Genomic DNA, 23,508 nt, shown 5'->3' with positions numbered 1-23,508 from the left:
GTCGAAAACTGTTGACAGGCGTGCAATATGATTTGAATAACGACAACAACCCCATCAAGTGCTCCACTAAATTCTTATTTTATTAAAAAAAACAGTACTGGTGAAACCATCTAAATCCACGAGAGACTGATAAAAAGTTAATACAGAGGAAGATCTGCTGCTGCTTCAAGTAATTAATTCCTCAACGAATGATTTGAATTCGAAAACAAAACTTTTTAAATGTGCGTCCAAGTGTTTGTGAATTAATCATCAGATGCCGGCTCAATTCAAATGCGACGAGTCCCTTCCAAAGATGAAACGCCTACCCCAGTCCGATACCACCAGTGCTCTGTTGCGCCAGCTCACTTGTTTGCTGAAACATTGTTCAAACGCAAATGCGTTACAAATGAAATCAATATTTTGATTTTTCTATGGTACAAACACGTATTAAATCGCTAACGGGCAATAATGTAAGAGGACCCTAAAATATGTGTTTGTAACTTTGTATTGGAATAATTGAAATGGTAAAGTAAATAATACCTTGCATAAACAGAATACCAAAGCCACTGGGAGCTGTGGCCAATCGAAACCCAATCTCCGGGAAGCTGAGCTGCTGTCTGCTCTCCTCCCAACGGAGCAAACTGACCTAGATGCTTGTACCTTCACAAGAATGAATCATTCTATATATTAACAACTGACCAAGACGTCGCTAAAAATATAAGGCCCGTTTGATAATCATCTCGTTTTTTGTTTAATTATTAGACAAAGAAGGCACTAAATTTCTAGCATAAGAATCGCAATGCATGGCTTTGAACTGTACCTAAAGGGATGGAACCGATGGCGACCTTCTCCACGGAACCTGAGAGGACCTTCAGGACTTTTCTCACACTGTTCCATACGATTGAAACATTTGGCAAGGTAGACACCTTGTTGAGCAGCAACCTGGAACGCATGGCATTGAAGAGTCAAATAAGACTTACGATATGTGGAGAAGAAGTGCCTTTGATAACATTACTAATGTCGAAATGTCCGTAAACCAAACCAAGTACCTGTCCTGTGGCTGGAAGATTTTTCATCTGGGAATCCACTTTGGAAAGAGCGGTCTTGAAATGTTCGATATTCAGCTCCGCGTTTCCTTTTGAAACATCCGCTGTTTCCTTCAAAAGGTCAACCATGTTCTTCATCTGTTTGCTCTTCAAATAAAGCTCCACTTGAGGATACCTTTCACAGATATCCTTAATCACTTCTTGATACTCCTTGATTGTTAGTGTTCCTGAATTATCCTTGTCCGCCTTGCGGAATATGGCAGCAATATCCTCCTGGAAAGCAAACAGGCATTAAGAAAACAAACTGGACATATTGGTGGAAGATTTAGACAAGGAATTAGATAATGTACTGGACTTGATGGTTATTTAGCATATAAAACACATTTTCATATATCAAACAGAGAATCAACAACTGGTTTATCGTATTGATTAACGGAGAAACCAGTCAAAAGTGCAGTTACCATGACTTTGCGCTGATTTATTGTTGCACAATCACCAATTGCATACACCTTGTCACAGCCCTCCACTCGCAGCCACTCATCAGTTGCCAAAGCTCGTCGATTAGCCTGATATTCAATTGAACTTCATAAGGTTTCTAGAGAGAGAGAGAAGTCAACAGCATCAATGAGAAGAGAAACACACCTGACCAACTTGAGCCATGAAATCCTTTATGAAAGGACGCGTTCCAATGCCAGTTGACCAGAGTGCCATTCCATAAGGCATGGCAGAAACTTCCCCGCCATTTTTCAGTTCTTTGGTAAAGATTTCTTTATCTGTTACTTTCACAACCATGGATCCTGTTTTCAGATCAATACCGTCTCTTTGAAATTTTTCTTCAGCAAAAGCTGTGATTCTTTTGTCAAACCTGCAAAAACATGAGAAGAAATCAATGACAATGAAAAAATAACTAACAGATATTGCTACATTCAATAACAAAATACTAGTTCCAAACAAATAACAAAGGTTCAGATGTCAGTTCTTTACTAACATATTCAGAATATGATCTCCAGCTTCGAGAAGCGTAATTTTAACTAGTTCCTTGACCCCGGGATACAATTTGACCAAATCCTCATTGACATAATCATGAAGTTCTGCAGCAAATTCCACACCAGTTGGACCACCGCCAACAACAGCAAAATGAAGAATCCGCTTCTTCTCCTCATCGCTTACAGTTGGAAGGCTTGCTCTTTCAAAGCAGTCAATAACAGTTTTTCGAATTTTTTGAGCATCTTCTACTTCCTGCATGTAGAAGTAAATTTCCCGAGATTAATAAAACAAAGATGCACACATTCAACTAATCAAAACTCGATTCACAAGAGAAAACTTACAAGAATGTATTTTATTAATACAAAGTGCAGGGTTTACAAGAAAACTACCTTCAAAAAGTGGCAGTTCTCCATCACACCAGGAGTATTGAATGTGTTAACATTGGCTCCCACAGCTATAATAAGGTAGTCATAATCCACAACGAACTCTTCTTGTCCGTTCAAATTGTTTTCCAGATTAGATCGGCAATAGATTTTCTTGTTTTGTGCGTCGATCTTGAGGCACGCAGCTTCACTGAATTGAACATCTACATTTTTCTGTACAAAAAAAAAAAAATCATTCCAGTTAAATAATAAGTGATGGGAACCAGAGATTCTGAAAACCCAAAGCAACAAGCATTACCTTTCTAACAATGTTACGAATTGGTTCAACAATGCTGCGAGCTTCCACTGTGCCACAGGTAACACTTGGTAGCAGAGGGGTGAAGGCAAAGTAATTCCGAGGTGATATGACCTGAACCTCATAGTTGGGGTTTTTCAGATTCCTTAAGAAACTTGTTCCAGCCCAGCCAGTTCCAAGTACGACGATCTTCTTTTTCTTATTTTCCCCTTGATCTATGCCGGGCGCGCTGCTGATCAGTTTTGGCTCAGAGTTTGCCTCAGCGTAAGCCACATAGCCGCCACCACTGCCGCAAGACAAAACAAAAACATAATCAAATCATGAACCATATAAGATGCGAGCATACCAATAACAAAATCCAGCATCGAAGCAAGTAAAAACGCGTAGTTTCAATCTAAACTTCCCTGCACCGTGATTTTTTGATAGCCACGGAACCACCAACGAATTGGCTTTGGTTCATAGCTTGAACTAACAGACCATAGCATCATCATTTTAAGTCAATGAAACAGTGTTAATCATGTACACATAAAATGCTATATTCGTGCATGTTCGCCAAAATTGCCACCATAAGACATGAACTAATGCACCACAGCATCCTTTTAATGGATGAATCTGCGCATACTATTTCTGTTATATCAACGGAGGCGCCACTTTGGCGGCAGTTCATGAAACTCAATGTTTCAGATCGACGAATTCCAATTTCCTCACAATTTTAAATTACAGATTCAATTTTCCACATGACTCTAAGAAAAGACTTAGAGTATTTGGATCTAACGGAAGACGTGACACATAACCGAACATAATGACGTTATAAGATTCATATAGCTGACCCCATTTACTAGGAAAAGGCTTTGCTGTTGTTGTATGAAATGAGTCCAAGAGATCTGATCGACTACAGAGACTTCCAAAAAAATTGGAAACAAAAAAAAATGAACAGTGGACATATTTTTCAGCATGCAATAAAACAGAGCAAATATTTTCCAATTAAAAAGCAATAATCGATAGAAATTAACAGAAAATAATACATTCTAATAAAGCATAACACAAAAAAGATACGGAAAATAATATATTCGTGCATGTTTCGAGTCGCGCCAAAATTGCCACCATAAGACATGAACTAACGCACCGCAGCATCCTTTTAATGGATGAATCTGCGCATGCTAATTCTGTTATATCAACAGAGGCGCCACATTGGCGGCGGTTCATGAAACTCAATGTTTCAGATCGACGAATTCCAATTTCCTCATAATTTCAACTTACATATTCAATTTTCCACAGATATGAAATGAGTCCAAGAGATCTGATCGACTACAGAGACTTCCAAAAAAATTGGAAACAAACAAAAATTGAACAGAGCACATATTTTTCAGCATACAATTAAAACAGAGCAAATATTTTCCAATTAAAAAGCAATAATCGATGGAAATTAACAGAAAATAATACATTCTAATAAAGCATAACATAAAGAAAGAAAAAAAACTGAAAAAAAATAATACAAATTTGGCAGTTTCGCTCATATTTTCAAATAAATACACAACAATCGAACTGAATAAGCACACAGATGAAGCAGATTGAACATGCAGAAAACGAAAGAGATGAACTAGAGAGAGAGAGTAAACCTGACGGCGACGACGACGAGCATTTTGGAAGCCTTAGGATAGTCATGGAAGGCTTTAGAAACTCGATCGAAGAAAGCGAAACCTCGCATTTTCGGCGCTCAGATCCGCAGCCGAAAAAGCACAAAATGTAGAGAGAGAAGCAGAAGGAGGCGGCGGCGGAGGAAGAAGGGCAAGTTACAGAGAGAAATTTAGAGAGAGAAACGGGGCTTATATATTGTAGGAATGCATGAGAGGAAAAAAGTGGAACGCGTTTATATATGGAAAGAAATTAAAAGACTCCGGAGAGGTTGGAGGCGAAGGTTTCCAGCCTTGCTGGCGACTTGGAGCGCAAGGCAAAAACCCTTGCCACGTGCAACGCGAATGCGAATCGAATCAAAACGGAGCGTATCGTTTGTAGGAGTTGGACACGTCTGCGGTGGTGGGCCCGATGATGCGCTGGACACCTTGAGGCTGCGCAGCTGTAATTTAGCATGCGGCCCCAGAATTCGGGGAGCAACACCAAATCTTTGACCTTTTTTTCTTTTTTATTGGTGCATACTAAATCTAGAGTTTATTTATTTAGTATTTGATTTAGTGAAGTTGTATTATTTTGTAGACTTCTATCAAGGCTGTCGGATCAAGTAATTAGGATCTTTGAAATTTCATCAAATGATTCGGATCTTTGAAATTTCGTCAAATGATCCACCTGTTTTAATTTCTTACAAGTTATAATATTTTTCTATCGTTTGATGAAATTTCAAAAATCCGGTAGTTTTGGTGGAAAAATCCTGTCAAGGATCTCTTCTCTATTTTGTGGCCTTTATTAGACTAAATATCGAGGAATGGACCGAAGTCATTTTGACCGGTTTTAGGAATATGCTTTGTTGTGTTCTACACATCGAGTATTTGACTTGTTACCTAAGCAAATAAGAGCACGAAATTATTATTCTTCTTTCAAGACGAAGCATCCTCGAGCATCGCTCGAGTAGCGGTGTAGCGTTGGAGTTCAATTAAGGTTATTGGAAATGCTTTGAATTTTACAAGACGATATGATTTTGAAAATAAAATTGACAAAATCTTTAACATGTTTAAAAATCAGCTACGTTTCAAAATGTAAAAGTAAACCTTCTTTGACCAGAAAAAATAAGTAATATTTTTATTTACTTATTGTTAATCCCTTCCATTTCAAGATGTAAAAAAGGTAATTAGTTATATATATATATATATATATATATATATATATATATATATATATATATATATATATATATATATTCAACAGGTGATATTATCTACACTAAGACAATCTCCAATGGTTGGGCTAAAAGCCAAATATTTTAGTCCGGAAAATTTAGCTTTTAGCCCAGAAACAGCTTTTCTACTCAAACCGTTCTAGCCTAAAATTTTAGCCCGGAATTATTAAAGAATGAACTTAAGCTATTTTTTTGTTAAATTAAATACATAGACTATCATAAATTAATTTTATAAACGTTTTAATCTAAAAAAACTTAAATTCCGATAAATATTGAAAATTTTAAATTCTGATTTCTGGGCTAAATTTCGGGAGGAATCTGACCTTGGTTTAGCATTTAGCATTTAACCCAAATTTTCCCCTTGGGTTGGAGTGGGTTTGGGGGGTAATTTGGCTTTTAGCCCACTATTGGAGTTGGTCTAAGTGGGGGAGGGGTGAGCTTAACTTCACAATATACTAACAATAATGTTGTTCAAATTCACATTTGACGAGAATCGAACCCAATACCTCTCATTTACATTAAGAGGAATACCAGTTAGAGTTAGACTTTGTACAAACACCTCCTTTTTTATATTCTTTTAGAATCCTTCACTTTTTATGTGTTTTACTCTTTGGCTCGCGTATTTTTTAAGAGACTCTTTCTTTCTTTCTTTTTCTGCCGCACGCATGTTTGATTGGCAGCTGTGGTATTGAAAGAGGACGGTAAAAGCAAGAGTACGATGTTTGCCTACAAACACTAAAATAATATGTCAATTGAGCATAAAGTTTTGGAAATTTGTTCGGACTGGTTGGTTGTTCAACCCAAATTTGCAAGTGATAGTTTGATGTGTCAAAAGGCATGTGACCTGCCAACCTATATATAAGATGCTCGTACATGTCAAAACTCAAAGGCATGAAGAATATGCCTTCATCAAACCATTCCTTTTTCCTTGATGATTCTCTTTGCCATACCAAATAAACCGGACCAACTCCATAACATAACGTCACGTTTGGTGTCTGGAATCGAGGAGGGGGACTTCTATTAGGTGGATGTAGTTGCGTCTTGTGTCAATGATAGAATATCACATTTTAAATTCTTACTACACGACCTTATATTATTGACACAAGACGTCACAGTAACGGTGTATTCGTGCCATATAAGTTTTTCTTCTAGAATTTGGTTTAAATATAATTGCCTACTAGATTCAACCCAATTCTAGACATCAAACAAGACTTAGAGAATTGAATTTAAATTTTTCGGTCCCATTAAAGATGACCTAATTGATATTATTCATACGCATCTACCCTTTCTTGTATAACTATCACCATTATGCCAATTTAAGCTGAACTAGAAACTGGCCTGTAGCCCATCAGAAGCCCACTTTCTATTTGAAGAGGCCCAACTAGATCATTTGGAACTTGACCCGAATGAAGTTCAAACATACCCACAATACCATGCACTGCTAGCTAGGGTTCAAGAGTACTAGCTATACTATTCTAGGTAGTATACGGTATTAGTAACCAACTTACGTGTTATAATCTGATTACAAGCTTGTTTGAAAGTGCTTTTGAAATAATTGAAAGTGCTTTTGATAAAAATATTTTTAGACCTTATAATTAGTAAAGATGTAAGTAAATCCTGGAAAAGCATTTAAAGTGCTTCCTGGAAGAAGTACATAATTGGTGCTTCTTGCAGAAAACACTTTAAGTGATTTTGGAATCCAAATTTTTTTTCTCTAAAAGCGTTTTCAGTTATTTTAAAAACACATCCAAATGAGCTCTACGTAGTTTGGTTATATATTGTTGCAGTATTTTTGCAACGGATAATGCTTGGAGCCAAATTATTAAATCAAATTTGCAAACTAAATGATGTGTCACTAGTAAGAAACAAGTACGTTAATTGACACTTAATTAATAATCCAATCTTCTACAAACACATCATTTGATTTGCAAGTTTTTTTTGAAAATTTTGGTTTCCCTATAATTATCCTTTAGATATCAAAACTCATAACAATTTCAAAATCCTAATGTTCATTCATGTACACTGTAACACAACCAACGCACATTAGAGTATGCATTATAAATGACGAGTTTATTACACATATTTATAACTAATTTATGTGTTATAATTGAATAAATTTTGTTCAAATGTTCGTATACATGTACCATGGATTTGGCCCTTCCTCCGTCTCAAGGGATGCACTTTGGACCGGAAGTTCAAATCCTATCACACCACATTAGCCTCCACGTGTCCCTCAAACCTCTCTAAATCAAAGTGATTGATCTTATCAAAGGACAAGGATCCTCTCCGGATCCTCTTTGTCGAAATTTGATAATTAATCAATCGTGTCAGCTTATCGTATATCATGCGGTCAATTTTCATTAGGTATTATTTATATTCATTTTTAAATTAAAATTTTTAAATGATTTCTAACCGTACGATGTACGATGAACAGACACAATTGATCGATCATCCAGATCCCCGCAAAGAGGATCCAGAGAGGATCCTATTCCCTTATCAAAAGGAAAAAGGTGCAGGGCTAGAGGCATATTTAGGGATAGCGACGGTTCGGTTTGGAGATAAAAATATTATATTCATTCTCATAATTCCAAAAATTAGCCATATTCATAACCGCAAATTAACCATTGGTTATTATCCATAACTATACCCATCGAATAACGAATTCCCCATCGGTTAACAATTATATCTATCTTTGTCAATATAAAAAACATATTCGTTCAATTGACGCATTATGATTTAGTAAATATTAATTTCGTCATTAAACGTTTGATATACTTGTGGAGTATAAAAATTAATGATAAATGTTGATGATGTTGGTTAATCTTTGAGATCTCCCATAAGTACCATTGAATTCTCATTGATTTTGATTAATATCAAAACTTTCGAACTTTCCCACAAAACGCAATCCACACAATGCAACTTTTGTATTCTCAAGGTAATGGACTCGGTGAATAATGAATATACATATACATATATATAATACTATTATATTATATACTATTCGGTTCGGATTCGGGGACGAATACGGATGGGTAACTCCTATAACCATATCCAAAACCATAACCGAATAATATTCATGTTTTTTTCCCATATCCAATATACCCCAATTTTCATACCCAAATCCAATCCATTCAAACAGTTATCCACAGATATCGGATTTAACGATTACAATTGACATCCTTAGGCATATTAGACATTCCAACCAACGAGAAAAACTTGTGCAAGATTTTGCTTGCCACTGGAATTTGCTGAGTGGCACTACAACCAATCAAAACTTGCCAAGTGGCAAGTCTTAAATATTATCTTTTATTATTTTTCTTTAATATTTAAAACTCTCATAATTTTATATCCTATTAATTGATATACACCATAACATTAATTTAAGATTTCATTTTTCCTCTGATCTCCTCTGTCTCCCCTTTTTCTTCCCAAATTTTCCCTGCCCGCTTCTTCCCCACTGTGCCTTTCCTTCCTTCACAAGAATAATGGGGAAAAAATTAAAGGAAAACTAATAAAAATGGCTTGAAAACTTTGAGTTTTAATGATAAGGACAAAATAAAGGGTAAAGTGAATAGTACCAGGATTGACTTTTTAGTGTAAAAATGTGATTTTCGTTAAAGTGAACAGTACCAAGTGCTTTTCGTTAAACTTCCCAAAAATTAAACTATCTTCTCCATCTTTAATGAAATGAAAATATGATACATACATACATACATATATATATATATATATATAGGAAATCTTTAAGGAAAGGGTTCCCCATTTTTTTATAAAAATGGGGATTAATTGTGGGGTCCACATTACATCGAACTTTAACGATCCGAACCGTCTATTTTTCAAGTTGCATCTCATAGATCATCCTTACAAAATATTAGCCAAATCGGAAATGTTTAAGACATCTAATTGGGTTCAAAGAAATGAACGAATACTTTGTTATATAAGAAACAATGAAATTTTATCTTGATAATTAAATAGGCAAATGGTTTCGGATTAAATTGAATTTTTGCAAGAATGATCTATGAATCGAGACTTACAAAATAGACGGTTCGGATCGTTGAAGTTCGATGTGAAGTGAGCTCCACACCTAATCCCCATTTTTTGAAAAAAATGGGGATCCCTTTGCATAAAGGGCCTGTATATATATATATATATATATATATATATATATATATATATATATATGGGGATCCCTTTGCATAAAGGGCCTGTATATATATATATATATATATATATATATATATATAGGAATTGCTTAAGGGGAGGGATCCCCATTTTTTCAAAAAAATGGGGACACGCTCCCCACCGTTGGATTTGACTTAAATGAAATCATGTGGTTGAGATTCTATGGCCTGCGTTTTAATCTCAACCACACAATTTCATTAAAGTCAATCTAACGGTGGGGAGCGTGTCCCCATTTTTTTTGAAAAAATGAGGATCCCTCCCCTTAAGCTCCCTATATATATATATATATATATATATATATATATATATATATATATATATATATATATATTCTAACACAGACTTGATGTTTAACAAAATTTGTCTGTTCCTTTTTTTCAATTTTTTTCCTCTTGTCATTCTCTCATTTTTCTTCCTTAGTTTTCTCTGCCGTGTGCAGTCTTCTTTCCCCTCTTTATTTCCTTTCTTCAAAAGAATATGGGGCAAAAACAAAGTCATTTTCTCCAACTACCATGAAATGAAAAGAGGAAAAAAAAAAGAAAATCCAAACACATACTTCTTTCCTTTTCTTTTTCTTTTGTTTTTTAATTTACAAAAGCTGTTTATTATTATTTTTCAAGTATGAGCACAATTTCATTGCCCAACAGCTCGTCCCTGTTTTATATATCTCTGAGTTGCAATTTGCGTATTTATGTTTCTCCTATAAAGGATTAGAATATTTTATAGCAAACTTTAAATACAATCTTGCAGACTCACTCCATACTATCGAGTTGATATTTCCACAATTTATTGGTTATCCTTCACTTTATTTTGGTGGATTATCCATTTTTAACATGATGGCATAAGTGGGAGAGAGAAGAAACTGAAGACTCCGACGGCAAAACATAAATGTACCATAGGGAAAACTTAGGAAGAAAAAAGGGGGGGGGGGGGAAGAAAAAATATACATCATTGGATTGTAGTGTCACTCAGTAAATTCCAATGGCAATTAAAGCCCCACACAAATTTTTCTCCCAACTAACATCTCAAAACACTCCAATTCACAAAAAAAAAAAATAATAAATAAATAAATCCTACGGATATGAACTTAGTTAAATTAACTAAAACGATATGCTCAAATTTTCCTTTTATTTTTTTATTTTTAACACAATATTATCTACACAAAGTGAAAAATGGATAAACTTAGCTTCGCAATGGGTTATCAATAATGTACCACTAGACCATAGTATTAAGTGACAATGATATAAGTGATTTTTTAATTTATCTACCGTAAATTATTTTAGTCATTTCGCGAAAAATATGTGAACGTCATTTTTAAACTACCACATCAACTACTACATGACTACCATTTTAAGGGTATTTTTTTAAACCAACCCATGTACTTAACGAGTGAACGACATACTTTTCATGAAAAAACTAAAATATTTTACGTTAGACAAAGTTAATTAAGATTAAAATAATAGTTACGTCAATCTCATGAATCTTCCTGACTAAAAGCCCTTAAATTAATTTGATGTTGATTACTGTGCATAAAACAAGAAAACATAATCCATCTTTTTTTTTTTTTGAACAAAAAACATATCCATCTTGTATTAATATTAATCTCATTACCAATCCAACACTAGCTGAACCTAAGTTCGCCGTCAAACTGCCATTTCTCGTCGCAAAATTCATTGTTTTCTCGTCGGAGATATATCAATCTCTATCAAATTCTCTTCATCGTGATCGTGATCAAACCGAAAATCCAATTCGCCTCTCTTTGAATTGCTGTCCAGAGCAATCTCTATAAGCCCTTCTCTATCATCCTCCCACCGGAAACACATCGCATCCGGCGAGTCCCACGCTCCGGGTACCGAAAACCCACAATCCGACGAGCTATCCGAGTCCGACTCCGGGTAACACAGCGACAACGAAGGGTGCTTCTCGAGACTCAGAACTTGGTTTCCCTCCTTTCGATTTGAGTCCGGATCGTTTCCATTCGGATCCACCTCATCTTCTTCACCTTCGTACTCTTCATAAATGACCTCCAGTGGCGCCTTCACGTTCCACTCGACGAACAAGTCTTCGAAGCACGGCTTCGGGTCGAAACCCGCTTCACTTTCGGAGTCTGTTTCAGATTGGTAGTCTAAAAATCTTTGATCTTGGTCCTCTTCCAAACTTGGGATTTTTTCTTGGATTCCATTGCAGTTTCCCCTGTTTTCTTCGCTTTCGAGCAGAGAGCGACTGGTTTCCTTTTCTTTTAGCTCATCGCCTTCCGTTTCGATTCTCTGAACTGCGCCGAGGCGGAGAATCGAGAGGATGAGGAATCCGGTGATGATCAGGACCGGCGAAAAAATGATTTGGAGGAAATGGTTGGGGAAGTAGAGGAGGATCAGAGCGCAGAGAGCGACAATGCTGGAAAACAGAGGGCTTGAGGAAATTGAAGCACAAAAGGTGGTCATGGTTTCGGAAAGTAGTAAGTTTGGAATGGAAGTTTTGGAATTGGATTCCCAGACGATGTGACTCGCATTTTCTTCCATGAAAATAAGTGGTCTTTCTTTATCAAGAGAAAGCAAAAACAAATTCCATTGGAGGTGGAAGAAGATAAAAAAGACTGACGGAGGAGGAGGAGAGATGGATTGAGAGTGTCGGCTTTGGAAGAGGATTGGGTTGTGGGGTTTTAGAGTTTTAGATTTTTTTTTTTTTTACCTGGAATGTGTAACGCTAGAGAGACCAACTATTTAAATTAAATTTCGTAAATTATGTCGTGGTTGTTCATGATCGGATTTACTATTTAAGTGTTGATTAACATGTTTATTTTCTATTGGTGATACACCATATGGTTTGCGAATTTGATCTAAATAATTGGCCTATCTAGCATTACTGTTTGGGAAAGGAATGTGAATAGGAGGAAGTTAATGTTGAGAGTTTCATATATCATAGATAGAAGTCTTGCATTATGTCGATTTTAATTCACTACAAAGTTTGGATTCAAATGTTATGTTGGAGTAAAATATAACGTTTTTCTTTTCGAATACGTCAAAAAGCTAAAACATAATTTCAGTCGAAAGTGAAGCTCATGTCAACAACAAAAGATGATATTCAAGGTCATTCTAACATGTAAGTGGTACCTTGATATGCATTTACCACTTGTATTATAATACTTAGTATACCGAATCGTGTTTCTGGTACATTAAAAAATCTTTCCCATAGGAGATGAAGTGTCACTCTAACATGTAAGTGGTAGCTTGATATGCATTTACCAAGGTGACCTTTATCCCATAAAATCTAGGGTTAGCGATCAACCTTAAAAGATGTATATAATGATTTGCATTCATGAATTTAATATGTCACATTCACTTAATCAGTTCAGAAGGTCACCACCAATCATCCGATACATCAAAATAGTGCTTTTCCATTTTAACTATAATTGTATTTCCGTCGTATCACTTTTACATTACAAAATAATATGATGAATTTACTGATACAATAACAAGTGTCGTTATTTTATTCAACGCTGTATTCAAAGTTCATAAAATATCAATCATATCGTCTAAATACTAATGACGAGTAATGGGGATGTGATGTGCCTTGAAACTAATGACAGTGCTTTGAAAGATAGGAAACCGATTCAATGCCATCCTCAAGTTATGGCCAAATGGCATTGCATGTCGCTTTCTTGGCCTTAAAGTTTAAATCAAAGGGGGTGTTCGTTAGATGCCATAAAGGCTAAGCAACTTATATTGCACTGCTATGATTGGAAACCAAAGTACCATAAATTTCGTAAAGGAAACTATAATTGGTGTTTCAAAACAATCGTCCTGCTCTCTCTCCAACTGAAGAGTGCGGTAACTTTTTTCGCAATACGGAGTTAGTTAACAAACCGATCGCTCTACAAATGAGCTAAAGAGTGACCATGGACCTAAGAATGTTTGACTCGCGTTCTGAAATGTAGACTTATTTAACACCCGACCACTTAAACAATGTGCTAAAGAGTAACAACGGGCCTAAGAATCCCGACTCTCGTTCACATAAATATGTGAGAGTTAACACATTGCCAATGAGTGGAGATTGTGTAATAAATACAATTGGTTGGAAAACTTAAGGAAAAATAATTTTCAACTAATTGTATGGTAACACTTGGTTGACCGTGTTTCCGACATACTGAAAAAGACGTTAAAGTGGTATGGTAATGGGAATCCACTTTGGTTAGCATGCATGTGCAACTGCTGGTAAAGTAAAAGTGTACCTAAAATTTTTATAGTGCTGCAAAGGCTAATTGGAAAAGACAGAAGAGAGAATGGAGACTTCTTTTTTCGTGTTCTGCAATATCCAGGTTTGATTTGACCTGAAACTTGTCAACCACTAAATCCTAACTTGACTTGGAAGAAAATAATGCAGGCGTTGTGATTGGAAGCGAAACGACATTAAATATCAACCAATCAAGAGAGTTTTTAGTGTCCAGATATCTGACGGAATATCACGCTTGAAAAAAAAAATACTTGGAATTAGTGTCATTATACAATTAAAAGAATACTTGGAAAAAAAAATTTCTCGAATTATATAATAACATGTGGTGTATCAATCTGCATTCTGAGCACACTGAAGAACCTCTCCAACCAAAGGATGCTCCGCTCTGATATTGTATGCATGTATGGGGGATTAATGGAGATACATGATATAATTGAGTGAAACAATATATGAGAGATGCTTATGTAGTTCACGCTTGAAAATTCAATGGTTCTTTTTTTACATTATAAACGATATTTTAAAGAAGATGAATATTTGAATTCGAAACACAGTCCACCACTTGCATTGAGTATTGCTTTGTTCTTGAGTTCTTTAACCCAAAGCAATAATTCTTTCTCTTAGTCATTCTGTGTGCTTCAAGATTGGAAACCCGATGCATTTCGAAATTTTACTTCGGAATTTCCAAGTAGCTTCCAATTTTTCAACACTTTTAAAAAATTTGGATTTTAGAATTTCAGGCGTTCCAAAGTCGAAAATTACCGGATCATAACAGGGTGAAATCAAAATTTCAATCCAATTTGCACACCTATCTAAATTCTAAACTCTAAACCAAGCTTTTGGATGCTTGTGTGTTCTTTTCAATATCGATCACTTCTAGCTAGCTCGATAGGAAAATGAAACGACATTGGAGCTGCTTCTGGTTGTGGCAGACAACGAATATAACACGACCAATTCAAAGGTTGAAATCCAAATGAAACGGGCCTCATCACATGGTTTGGGACCCTTCAATTTCAAGACCAAAACAACCTCATCAGCTTTTGGCGATTCTTATTAACCACGCCACTCACAAAAACTTTTTGGTTGTCACAAAGTGCTTTTAGCACTTCTGCAAGCAGTGCCGTGCACGACTTAATTTTACTTAAGCATCATTATGGTATCATAACGCGATTTTACGTTAATTGTTGATGAAAGAACCAAAATGCAGTCAGAGTCATATACAACCTTGAGTTGAAAATATACAACTACCTATCTCCCTCCCTCCCTCAAAATCTTATAAGCTATCATGCTTTGCAAGAAGCAGCAGTTCATGAAAGTATGAAACCCAATCTACCTTCTAGTTCTTCCTGTTTCGTGAATAGTCTGTCCGGAGGGGTAGCCTAAGGCGTCAAGATGATGACCGTCAAGTCTTTATAGCAGTCAGTGGTAGTACCCCGGCGTAGGAGGGTAATGGCCTCCATGATATGGAGTGTTAACAGGAGGAAGATGTCCGTACTGAGGACCAGGAGCTGGAGTTCCATATGGTAAGCCTGAATCACAGCCAATCACACAATGAGCATAGTATAAAGCATCTAAAGATACACGTAACGATAATTTACAATGAAGTTACCTCCATGTGCAGGTGGGGAAGGATTGGGAAGAAATGTGGGTGCTATTGGAGCCCAGGGAGCAGCACTTCTGGGATCTCCAGCACCACCAAGATGTCCGTAGGCATTGCCTGTGAAAGAAGTTGTTGCACTGCCTACTGGATAAGCTCCACTGGTACTACTACCGTAGGGGTTAGTGGGAGCACCTGGTCGTCCATAACTCTGGTAATGATCTGTACCTCCCCTAGGAACACCACTGTAACTGCCCGAGTAGCCAGAATAAGTTCCAGAAGGGTTAACAGCCCTTGGAGAAGGCGAAACAATAGGATATGGCCGCACCACAGTCATCCTAGGTGCAGGCGGAGGAATTGGCAGCACAAGACTTTGCCCATAATTTGGTGAGAACGTAGGAACAGAGCTTCCAACAGAATACGTATTAGAGTCAATGCTTGCGAGTGACCGCTTCATCTCATCCAAATATCTCTGTGACTCTTCTCTGTTGAGTTCTACAAACATAGCCTTACAGAAGAAAACAAGAATTAGCCACAACACAAATAGTACAATCAAAGTGTGCAGTTTGTCAGTAATTTACCTCGTCGAAGTACTCATCTGAACCACGCATATCCTTGCTGACAGGTAAAACAAAATTGGCTGCCAAAAATATAACACGCCTCTTAAATACAACAACATGATAAACATTAGAAGAACAAAGATGGTGGAGGATCCATTACCTAACATATTATTTACTGCTTCAGCAGGGAGCTCCTTTCCCATTTCTTCCATTCTTTTCTCGGAACGAACACTCAGCACTTCGGGGCTTGGGAACACCACAACAGCAATCTGGAATAGAAAATTAAAACACAAAATTACCCATATGGTTAAGTAAGCTGAATACAAATCTTTCCATATAAATTTACATGGACACGTAGCTTACCTTCCGGAAGAAAGCAAATGGCTTAAGTTTACGTTTACGAGCACTCTTGTATACATTTGTCTGATCAATTATGTAATTGCGAGGTGTGGTGGCTGCTCTGGATAAAAGGACGTTAAAAATATCCGTTGCTCGATTCATCAGGAAATGAAATCGTTCACCATAATTGCTCTCGCGCAAAAGCCCTGGCACCTGAACACAGTTTCACACTCTGCAATTAAATACTGGTCGATAAAACAAACACCGCTAGAAGCTCTCTAGTGAGTGCACTAGAATGGCGAAAACAAAATAAGACAAGAACATTAAACAATCGCACTCACCTTCATTTGATCGAGAATTAAATTTGTTCCAAGCACAATATAACGCTTCTCGGGATGTTGTTTCGCCCATTTCTCTGCCCAAGTAGTCTTTCCAGATGCAGGCAAACCCACCATCATAACCACTTCACAAGCCCTCGGGTCTGAAAAAGCAGGTCCCATCACTGCATTTCCATCCTCAAGTGCACATGCCCAAGGCTTAAAACCCTCTTCAGCAACAAGTCCATCTTCAACATTGAACTGCAGCTCCACCACCACATTTTTCAACAAAACGTGAGGGAAAAACCCCGACTCCCATTCCATCTTCCCCGCAGCAGTATCCACCCCTGAAACGCCCAAAACCTTAACCTCGAAAAACGTTGCTCGACCCAACCATTTCCCATTCTTATAGAACCCAATGGAAGCAAGAGATTTATCCTCGAGATCGACAGCACACGCTATGGTATCGCCAAGACCAAACTTCTCACCATAATCCGAAAACTTGCTATGATACGAGAATTTTCCAGTGCCCCCATACCCAAAGCCGAAAGCTGTTTCCCCAAGGCTCCCAACCGCATCATCCCCTCTCGAAATTCCGAGTCGGCATAGATGCTGCTGATCAAGCTTAGTATCCTCCATGTCCACCGACTGATAAGACACGATCTTGCAGCCGAAACAGTACTTCCCTCCATTAATCCCCACATTCGCTCGAGCTCCGGACCAGCAATAAGCAAAGCCCTGATCGCAAAGTGCATATCCTCGACGCTCATTGCCCTCGATTACAAAATCTTACCACAAAAAGAAAAAAAGAAAAAAAAAACCAATTCAATTCATCAATCGCAGCAATTAAATTTTTAGGTTTAGGGTAACGACAGAGGAAAATTCAAATTCAAAATACCTAGGGCACAGTCGGCGCGATTGAGCGCTACACGCTGCTTCCGGTTTAGGGGTTCTGAAGACGAGTTGCAGGACGAAACGTTATCGCCGGCGACCCTGGCCTTCTTCAGGGCCTCCTGGGGTTGGTCTTCACTGGGAGGAGCTTCGCGTTTCGCTGAGGCCATTAGAGAGAGTACAGAAAAGAAACGGTACGGATATATAATATGAGAGAGATAAAACGCGCGAAACGAAGATGGTTATGTATGATTTGTAATGGCGGTGGAAATTTGCTGGGCCTAAGATTTCAAACCGACTTTAAATTTTGGGCTTTGTAAAATGGGCTGCATATATGGGTCTTCCATTTGTATTTGTATCACGGACTTCTTTCGTTTTTTTTAATTAGTTTTTTTTTTCTTGGTTCGATATTTCTTTTTAGGTGATAATGGTAAAGGATATTATCACTACAAGAATTTCGAAGTTTAAATTATTTTTTTCCCTCCCTTCCTCCCTGCTCATTAATATTAGGAAAATTTTATTAAACCCATGTAGCCTCTTTCTACACTTAATTTAAATTTTAAATGCTAATTGTCTGTTTTATCATCTTGCATAATTACCATCAAGTACAAGATGAAATTAATAATAAAACTACAACTTATCAATAAACCCACACACTATAATTAAACGTTACCATCACTCCTTATTTATTCCACGTTCATCCCAACTAAAACCCTAATAACTCTTATAGAGAAAAACAAGTTTTTTATTATTGATGGCTAAAACCCGCAAGGATGGAGGAGCTGGATGAACCAACATCTCACTCTCAACCCATTCAAATTAAATAAACAACATATAAAGTATAAGCAAAAGCCTTGAAGATGTACCTAAGTTACGGGCCACATCTTCTATGTCAATGGCTCAACAACCTTCTATGATCATGGTCAGTTGGTGTGCCCTGAACTCAAATCTTCAAGGAGTCCCCTCAAAATAGAAGGATCTGCATGAAAACTACGAGAGACTTTATAGTCAACATGAATCAAAGTTCAACACTACTTAGTTTGAAATTTTGTTTTATACATGGGTGTAAAGAGAAATTAACATTTTGAATTGGGTATGGAAGGGTATTTTAGGTAATAATTTTAGGTTTAAGGAGAGATTAATTCATTAATTAAAAATAATATGAGTGTAGAGAGTAAGTTAGATGTAGAAAAAAAGTTACATGGGTTCTAATAAAATTTCCCTTACTATTGTACTTTTATTCCTTTAACTATATAAACAAAATAAATGTTTGTATAGACTCCATGGAGCAAGCAACTACATAAGGATTGACCCGAATTTGTCTACAATCAACCCGACTTAAAACCCAATTAGCCGGTTAGAGTTGAGTCAAAACCATCCTTACTCTATTTGCCATCAACCTGATCATTTATTGACTCGATTTAGATGGACGCCGTACCCACTCATGTAAACCCAAACACCTGATTTATAGCCCAAAATTGCTTAGAACATTATTGATCAAATTCATACTTTAAAGCTACATTTAAATTTGAGATGAGAATTTAATAACAAAGTGACAAAGTTGAATAACAGAGCGACACCGTTTAATTTAACCTCACTTGCTCAACTTAAATTTTCTTACAACGCACTCAATTATTTTAATGTCCTATTCAATCAAGTCTACCTTTCGAGACTTTAACATACAGTATTACAAGCTTCCCTTCTTCTTTTGCCCGTATTCGGATGCTTTGCTTTTGAACCCTAAAAGGGAAATGCAAGTCACAGCCAAAGGTCATACCCAGTACACAAGGCTCCCGCTTTACGCAGGGTCTGGGAGAGGTGAATGTCAGCTAGCCTTACCCCCATTTATGGAGAGGCTGCTCCCAAGGAAATGCAAGTCACAGCCAATTAAAACAAAATATTTATCGGAAAGCGTTACGAAGACATTCGAACCAAACCAGCCTTACTTTCATTGGAAGAATGATTTAAGGAAAAATTAGTATTCGGTCCCTAGTTCTTACTGTTCATTGACTAAGACCTTATTAGTTCTCAAATTTTGATTCAAGTCCCTATCATTAATGTGATAATGAATTTACATGTTTATTATATAATTTTTAATATAAAAATTAGTAATTAATTTAGGGTTTAATATTCACACCTCTATTAAACTTCTAATTAATTTTCAATTCAAACATTTCTAAAATAATAAAAAATTAAATTAAATTAAGTTTGTACCTATTAGTTTTTTTTATATATATAAAAAGATTCTCAATTTTTTAATCTTAAATGTACCCATTCATATAATTTTTCAATTTTTTAAATCTTAAATGTACCCATTCTCAAATATATCAATTTGTTATATGTAAAATGTACCCTTTTTTTAATATAAAATCCATTCAAATTTTTTAATCCATGTTTAAACTTATATGGGTACATTCTTTTTCGTTGATTTGAGAATGTATCCATGTTTTGGTACAATACCTTTTTTTGTTAATTTTGGTTAATGTACTCATACATATATGTACACACACACACAATATAATAGAGAGTATAATTTATATTTTATTATTTTTAATCCCATAAATTATGGGTTTTATTTAAAATCTCATTAATATAAACAATTACAAATTTCAATTTTTAATTTTTAATTTAAAAATATAGTAACTTACATTATTATATTAATGTCAGGGACCTCAATCAAAAACTAAAAACTAACAAGGTTTCAATCAAAGAATATTGATAGCTAGGGACCGCATCCAAAGTGTCCCATGATTTAATTAGAACAGCTAAAATTTAGGCAATGTCCACTTACACCCCGTACAGCCGATATGGTAAATTCCCAGTTCCCACCAATTGCTCTAAATAACATCCGATGACGTGCCAATTCCCAAAATTTGATTATACCGTCGTCATCAAATTCATACTTTAATAGTTACGTTCAATCTGACGGTTAAAAAATAAAATAAATATGAAAAACGTAAATAAGTTTATGTTTTCCATACTTCAGTTACGGTTACTATTGAAGAAAGTTAAAATTCTATTATAAAACTCATACAAGGTCTATTCTTCTATCAATGTGGAACTTATTTTCAACATGCAAAACAAATTTTCGAGTCTAATACTTAGACAACACAATAGAATAACGTGAAGTATATGTGTCCGTTTGGCTTCACCTGCTCTGATACTACGAAGAAAGTTGAAATTACATAATAAAACCAACATTTATGAAATAAGAAAGAAGAATTACATGAAAACATGATTTCATTTCATAAAAAACACAAATGTTATACACATTCTACATTCATTATCCGAGTGGAAGGGCACAAGATTAGCCCTTAACAAACAACTTGTGAATAGTGGAATCTCTCTCTCTCTCTCTCCAAAACATGTACAAAAAGAGATGAACAAGCAAGTTTATGGTCTTCAATGATGGCTTTGAAGAAACTGCTTGCGACAATATATTTCTCTGTTATGCACATACTCTGCAGCTATCGATCCTTACCTAATCGATGAAAACTATGAAATCACAAGTATGAGTTTGTATTTACAGTACCCACATTGCATATTTGCAGACTCACTCATCGTCTTCCTCCATGAACAGCCCCTTTCGAGCCCCCTGCTCCTCCTCCTCCTCGTCCCACGAGGCAAACAAGTTCACAGACAACCCAGCAAGCTTCTTCTCGTTAGGCAACTTCCTGTGCATCTGCCTCCACTGTTTCGGAGCATTCGGAGCTTCAATCTCATCCAGGCAGCTGTTGCAATCTGAGAAATCGATAGCGGTTCGGAAAGCAGGGGTTTTCGAAGGCGTGCTGTAAGCGAAATGCCACTGCTTAGCAATCAGAGTCTGCAATCGCACAGTAGGAAATATCAAAATCAATGCCAGTTGCTAAAACAAATAAAAATCAATTACTAAGTTAATTGAACTGATTAAACTCACCACTTCTCTAATTGCTTTCGATACATGGAAAAGCTGCTTCAAATCATCGTGATCGACTCCACACACAATCTTCAACTGCAAAGCACAAAAATAGTAATATGATTAGCAACGAATTAAATCGAAATCGATTCTGCATTGATTTTTCAATCGAAAAAAATTGAGAATTTGGGGCTAACCAGAATCTCCTGAGGCAAAGCTTCTAGAGAGGAGGAGGCGGCAGTTTCCGACTCCCAAACCATCTCCCCACTCCGCTGCTTCTTCAATGGAGTCTTGGGATACAAATCAGCCGGCGAATCCCCCTCGCCATTGTTAGAAATCCCAATCCTCTTCCTCCCCAAAGCTCGCGTGTACTTCACAAACCCTAACTCCATCGTCCCCTCCGCCTCCGCCGTCACTCCGCCGGCGCCGCGCTTGGATGTCAAGCAACTCCTGCACTTCTTTCCCAACGCCATTTTCTCCAACCAATCAGTAATCTCAAAATCCCAAACTCCAAAAACAAAAGTCTTATCAAACCCTAGATTCGAGCCTTGTTCACAGTATCTCTTTCTCTCTCTAGACTTTCTCTCTCCTCTGTGTGTTTTTGCTGCGGAATGGAAACAGAACAATCGATTTTTCCACCAGTAGCAGGAGGCTTTTGGATTTTATACAGGGGGCGAAAAGATTATATTTTTATTATTTTTTGAAAAAAGCGAAAACTGGTAAATTCTACGCGGTTCGCGGAATCGACTCGAACTTTCTGTGAAAAATATCTCGGGTTCCTGTAATTTATCCTTTTGGGCAGTTAAAAAAAATTGAAAAAAAAGGAGGGTAAGCAAAACTAGCCGTTGAGCGGACACGCGGCGGACGGAGAGCGCAGGTAGGAAGCTGCACGGGTGCCGCCGTGGGTGATGACATGGCGATATGGTCGGTCCGAGTCGGCTGCGTCGGTAGCTTTCTTAGCACGTTGGGTTGGGGTTACAATAAAGTGACAGTCTCATCTGGTGGTGGAGTTTTCTTGACTCGTTTATGTCGTGACACGTGTATGTACGATATCGGTGGACGGTGAGGATTTTATGTTTTTCTAATACATGACTGGTGGTGGGCCTCGTTTGACTGAAGATTGTGGATTGGTTGGCTGACGGCTGTTGCATTAGCAGCAGCAACAAGTACACGTCAAAACCGTGAACGCGTCAAATACGAAAAGTATGTTTGGTTAGTGGTTGCAACTTGCAAGAAGTTCATACTTATCGCTTGACTTAAGGTTTTGTCTTTAACCCAATATTTTCCTTTACGAACATTCGTCGATGGTGTCGCTTGATCGCGTTATCGTTTAGACCCCGGCAAATGGATTGCATTTGTCATGCTTTTACCGAACTCTTCGTGTTATACTCGTTATTTTAATAGATCGTGTCGTGTTAAAATCGTTACTTTATTTACAGTTAGCTCGATCACGACTAGATGTGTTAGTGGGTTGTGTTGTTTCGTATCAGGTTAACTGGTCATGCAAAAAATTGTTAAACATGATGGCTAGATGTGACAAACGATATCTTATTGGTTCTTAACGAATGATATGATATCAATCCAACTCGTGAATTGGTAAATTAGAAACCTGCTATTTTTATGTCATTTCGTATCGAGCTAATGACTCGTTTAGATCAAAAGAAATGCATACGAAGTTAGAAATCCGTAGTTTTTAAATCGCTATCATTGTGTCACGAGGAGTGTTTGAGTTAGAAGTAACTAGCAAGATTTGAGGAGGCCAAAAAAGTCGGGAGATAGCAAAGCATGTCATTTTCCGTCGAAGACGAAAATGCCACAAGGGAATAACAATTAGTCTGCTTACATTTGGTAAATTTGAGAATCAGAAACTAGATTTGAGGCCGTTGTTACACTGAGTTATCATGGGATAGCTTAATAGTTAGGGACGAATTTCATACCCGTATTCCATAATGTACGTTC

The 23,508-nt window shown here is 36.8% G+C and overlaps 4 protein-coding genes across 4 annotated transcripts; all 4 read right to left on the bottom strand.

The window, feature by feature from the left end:
* Window positions 1-59: 59 nt before the first annotated feature.
* On the bottom strand, window positions 60-4,639 carry LOC103427832 (external alternative NAD(P)H-ubiquinone oxidoreductase B2, mitochondrial-like). The gene is made up of 10 exons (XM_008365910.4): window positions 4,310-4,639; window positions 2,694-2,976; window positions 2,402-2,608; window positions 2,014-2,264; window positions 1,668-1,890; window positions 1,487-1,591; window positions 1,029-1,298; window positions 800-921; window positions 520-639; window positions 60-352 (listed from the first exon to the last, which is right to left on the bottom strand). The coding sequence occupies exons 1-10, from the start codon at window positions 4,396-4,398 to the stop codon at window positions 262-264; spliced, it is 1,761 nt and encodes a 586-aa protein (XP_008364132.2). The 5' UTR covers window positions 4,399-4,639; the 3' UTR covers window positions 60-261.
* A 6,584-nt stretch (window positions 4,640-11,223) lies between these two features.
* LOC103427844 (uncharacterized) lies at window positions 11,224-12,613 on the bottom strand. Its single transcript, XM_008365928.4, has one exon. It carries the CDS (start codon window positions 12,240-12,242, stop codon window positions 11,394-11,396), a length of 849 nt encoding a protein of 282 aa, XP_008364150.3. The 5' UTR covers window positions 12,243-12,613; the 3' UTR covers window positions 11,224-11,393.
* Window positions 12,614-15,101: 2,488 nt separating this feature from the next.
* LOC103427843 (uncharacterized) lies at window positions 15,102-17,886 on the bottom strand. Its single transcript, XM_008365927.4, has 7 exons — window positions 17,662-17,886; window positions 16,788-17,551; window positions 16,471-16,659; window positions 16,268-16,376; window positions 16,129-16,187; window positions 15,560-16,055; window positions 15,102-15,479 (listed from the first exon to the last, which is right to left on the bottom strand). Exons 1-7 carry the CDS (start codon window positions 17,822-17,824, stop codon window positions 15,370-15,372), a joined length of 1,890 nt encoding a protein of 629 aa, XP_008364149.3. The 5' UTR covers window positions 17,825-17,886; the 3' UTR covers window positions 15,102-15,369.
* Window positions 17,887-20,876: 2,990 nt separating this feature from the next.
* LOC103427842 (F-box protein At1g61340-like) lies at window positions 20,877-22,526 on the bottom strand. The gene is made up of 3 exons (XM_008365926.4): window positions 21,747-22,526; window positions 21,571-21,645; window positions 20,877-21,477 (listed from the first exon to the last, which is right to left on the bottom strand). The coding sequence occupies exons 1-3, from the start codon at window positions 22,020-22,022 to the stop codon at window positions 21,208-21,210; spliced, it is 621 nt and encodes a 206-aa protein (XP_008364148.2). The 5' UTR covers window positions 22,023-22,526; the 3' UTR covers window positions 20,877-21,207.
* Between the last annotated feature and the right edge of the window lie 982 nt (window positions 22,527-23,508).

This window comes from Malus domestica, chromosome 05 (genome assembly GCF_042453785.1).
Source record: "Malus domestica chromosome 05, GDT2T_hap1".
NCBI lineage: Eukaryota > Viridiplantae > Streptophyta > Magnoliopsida > Rosales > Rosaceae > Malus > Malus domestica.
The sequence above is the reverse complement of the archived record's forward strand: the minus strand, read 5'-3'. Positions and strand labels throughout refer to the sequence as shown.

What these genes read in the sequence shown, in the direction of transcription:
- LOC103427832 (XM_008365910.4), bottom strand. Translation starts at nt 4,398, where the DNA reads ATGCGAGGTTTCGCTTTCTTCGATCGAGTTTCTAAAGCCTTCCATGAC. An exon ending in CTCGTCGTCGTCGCCGTCAG is followed by an intron (nt 2,977 to 4,309) that starts GTTTACTCTCTC and finishes GTCTTGCGGCAG; the next exon opens with TGGTGGCGGCTATGTGGCTT. An exon ending in TCATGGCTCAAGTTGGTCAG is followed by an intron (nt 1,592 to 1,667) that starts GTGTGTTTCTCT and finishes ATTGAATATCAG; the next exon opens with GCTAATCGACGAGCTTTGGC.
- LOC103427844 (XM_008365928.4), bottom strand. Translation starts at nt 12,242, where the DNA reads ATGGAAGAAAATGCGAGTCACATCGTCTGGGAATCCAATTCCAAAACT.
- LOC103427843 (XM_008365927.4), bottom strand. Translation starts at nt 17,824, where the DNA reads ATGGCCTCAGCGAAACGCGAAGCTCCTCCCAGTGAAGACCAACCCCAG. An exon ending in TCGCGCCGACTGTGCCCTAG is followed by an intron (nt 17,552 to 17,661) that starts GTATTTTGAATT and finishes TTTTGTGGTAAG; the next exon opens with ATTTTGTAATCGAGGGCAAT. An exon ending in TAATTCTCGATCAAATGAAG is followed by an intron (nt 16,660 to 16,787) that starts GTGAGTGCGATT and finishes AACTGTGTTCAG; the next exon opens with GTGCCAGGGCTTTTGCGCGA.
- LOC103427842 (XM_008365926.4), bottom strand. Translation starts at nt 22,022, where the DNA reads ATGGCGTTGGGAAAGAAGTGCAGGAGTTGCTTGACATCCAAGCGCGGC. An exon ending in CTTTGCCTCAGGAGATTCTG is followed by an intron (nt 21,646 to 21,746) that starts GTTAGCCCCAAA and finishes TGTGCTTTGCAG; the next exon opens with TTGAAGATTGTGTGTGGAGT. An exon ending in CGAAAGCAATTAGAGAAGTG is followed by an intron (nt 21,478 to 21,570) that starts GTGAGTTTAATC and finishes GTGCGATTGCAG; the next exon opens with ACTCTGATTGCTAAGCAGTG.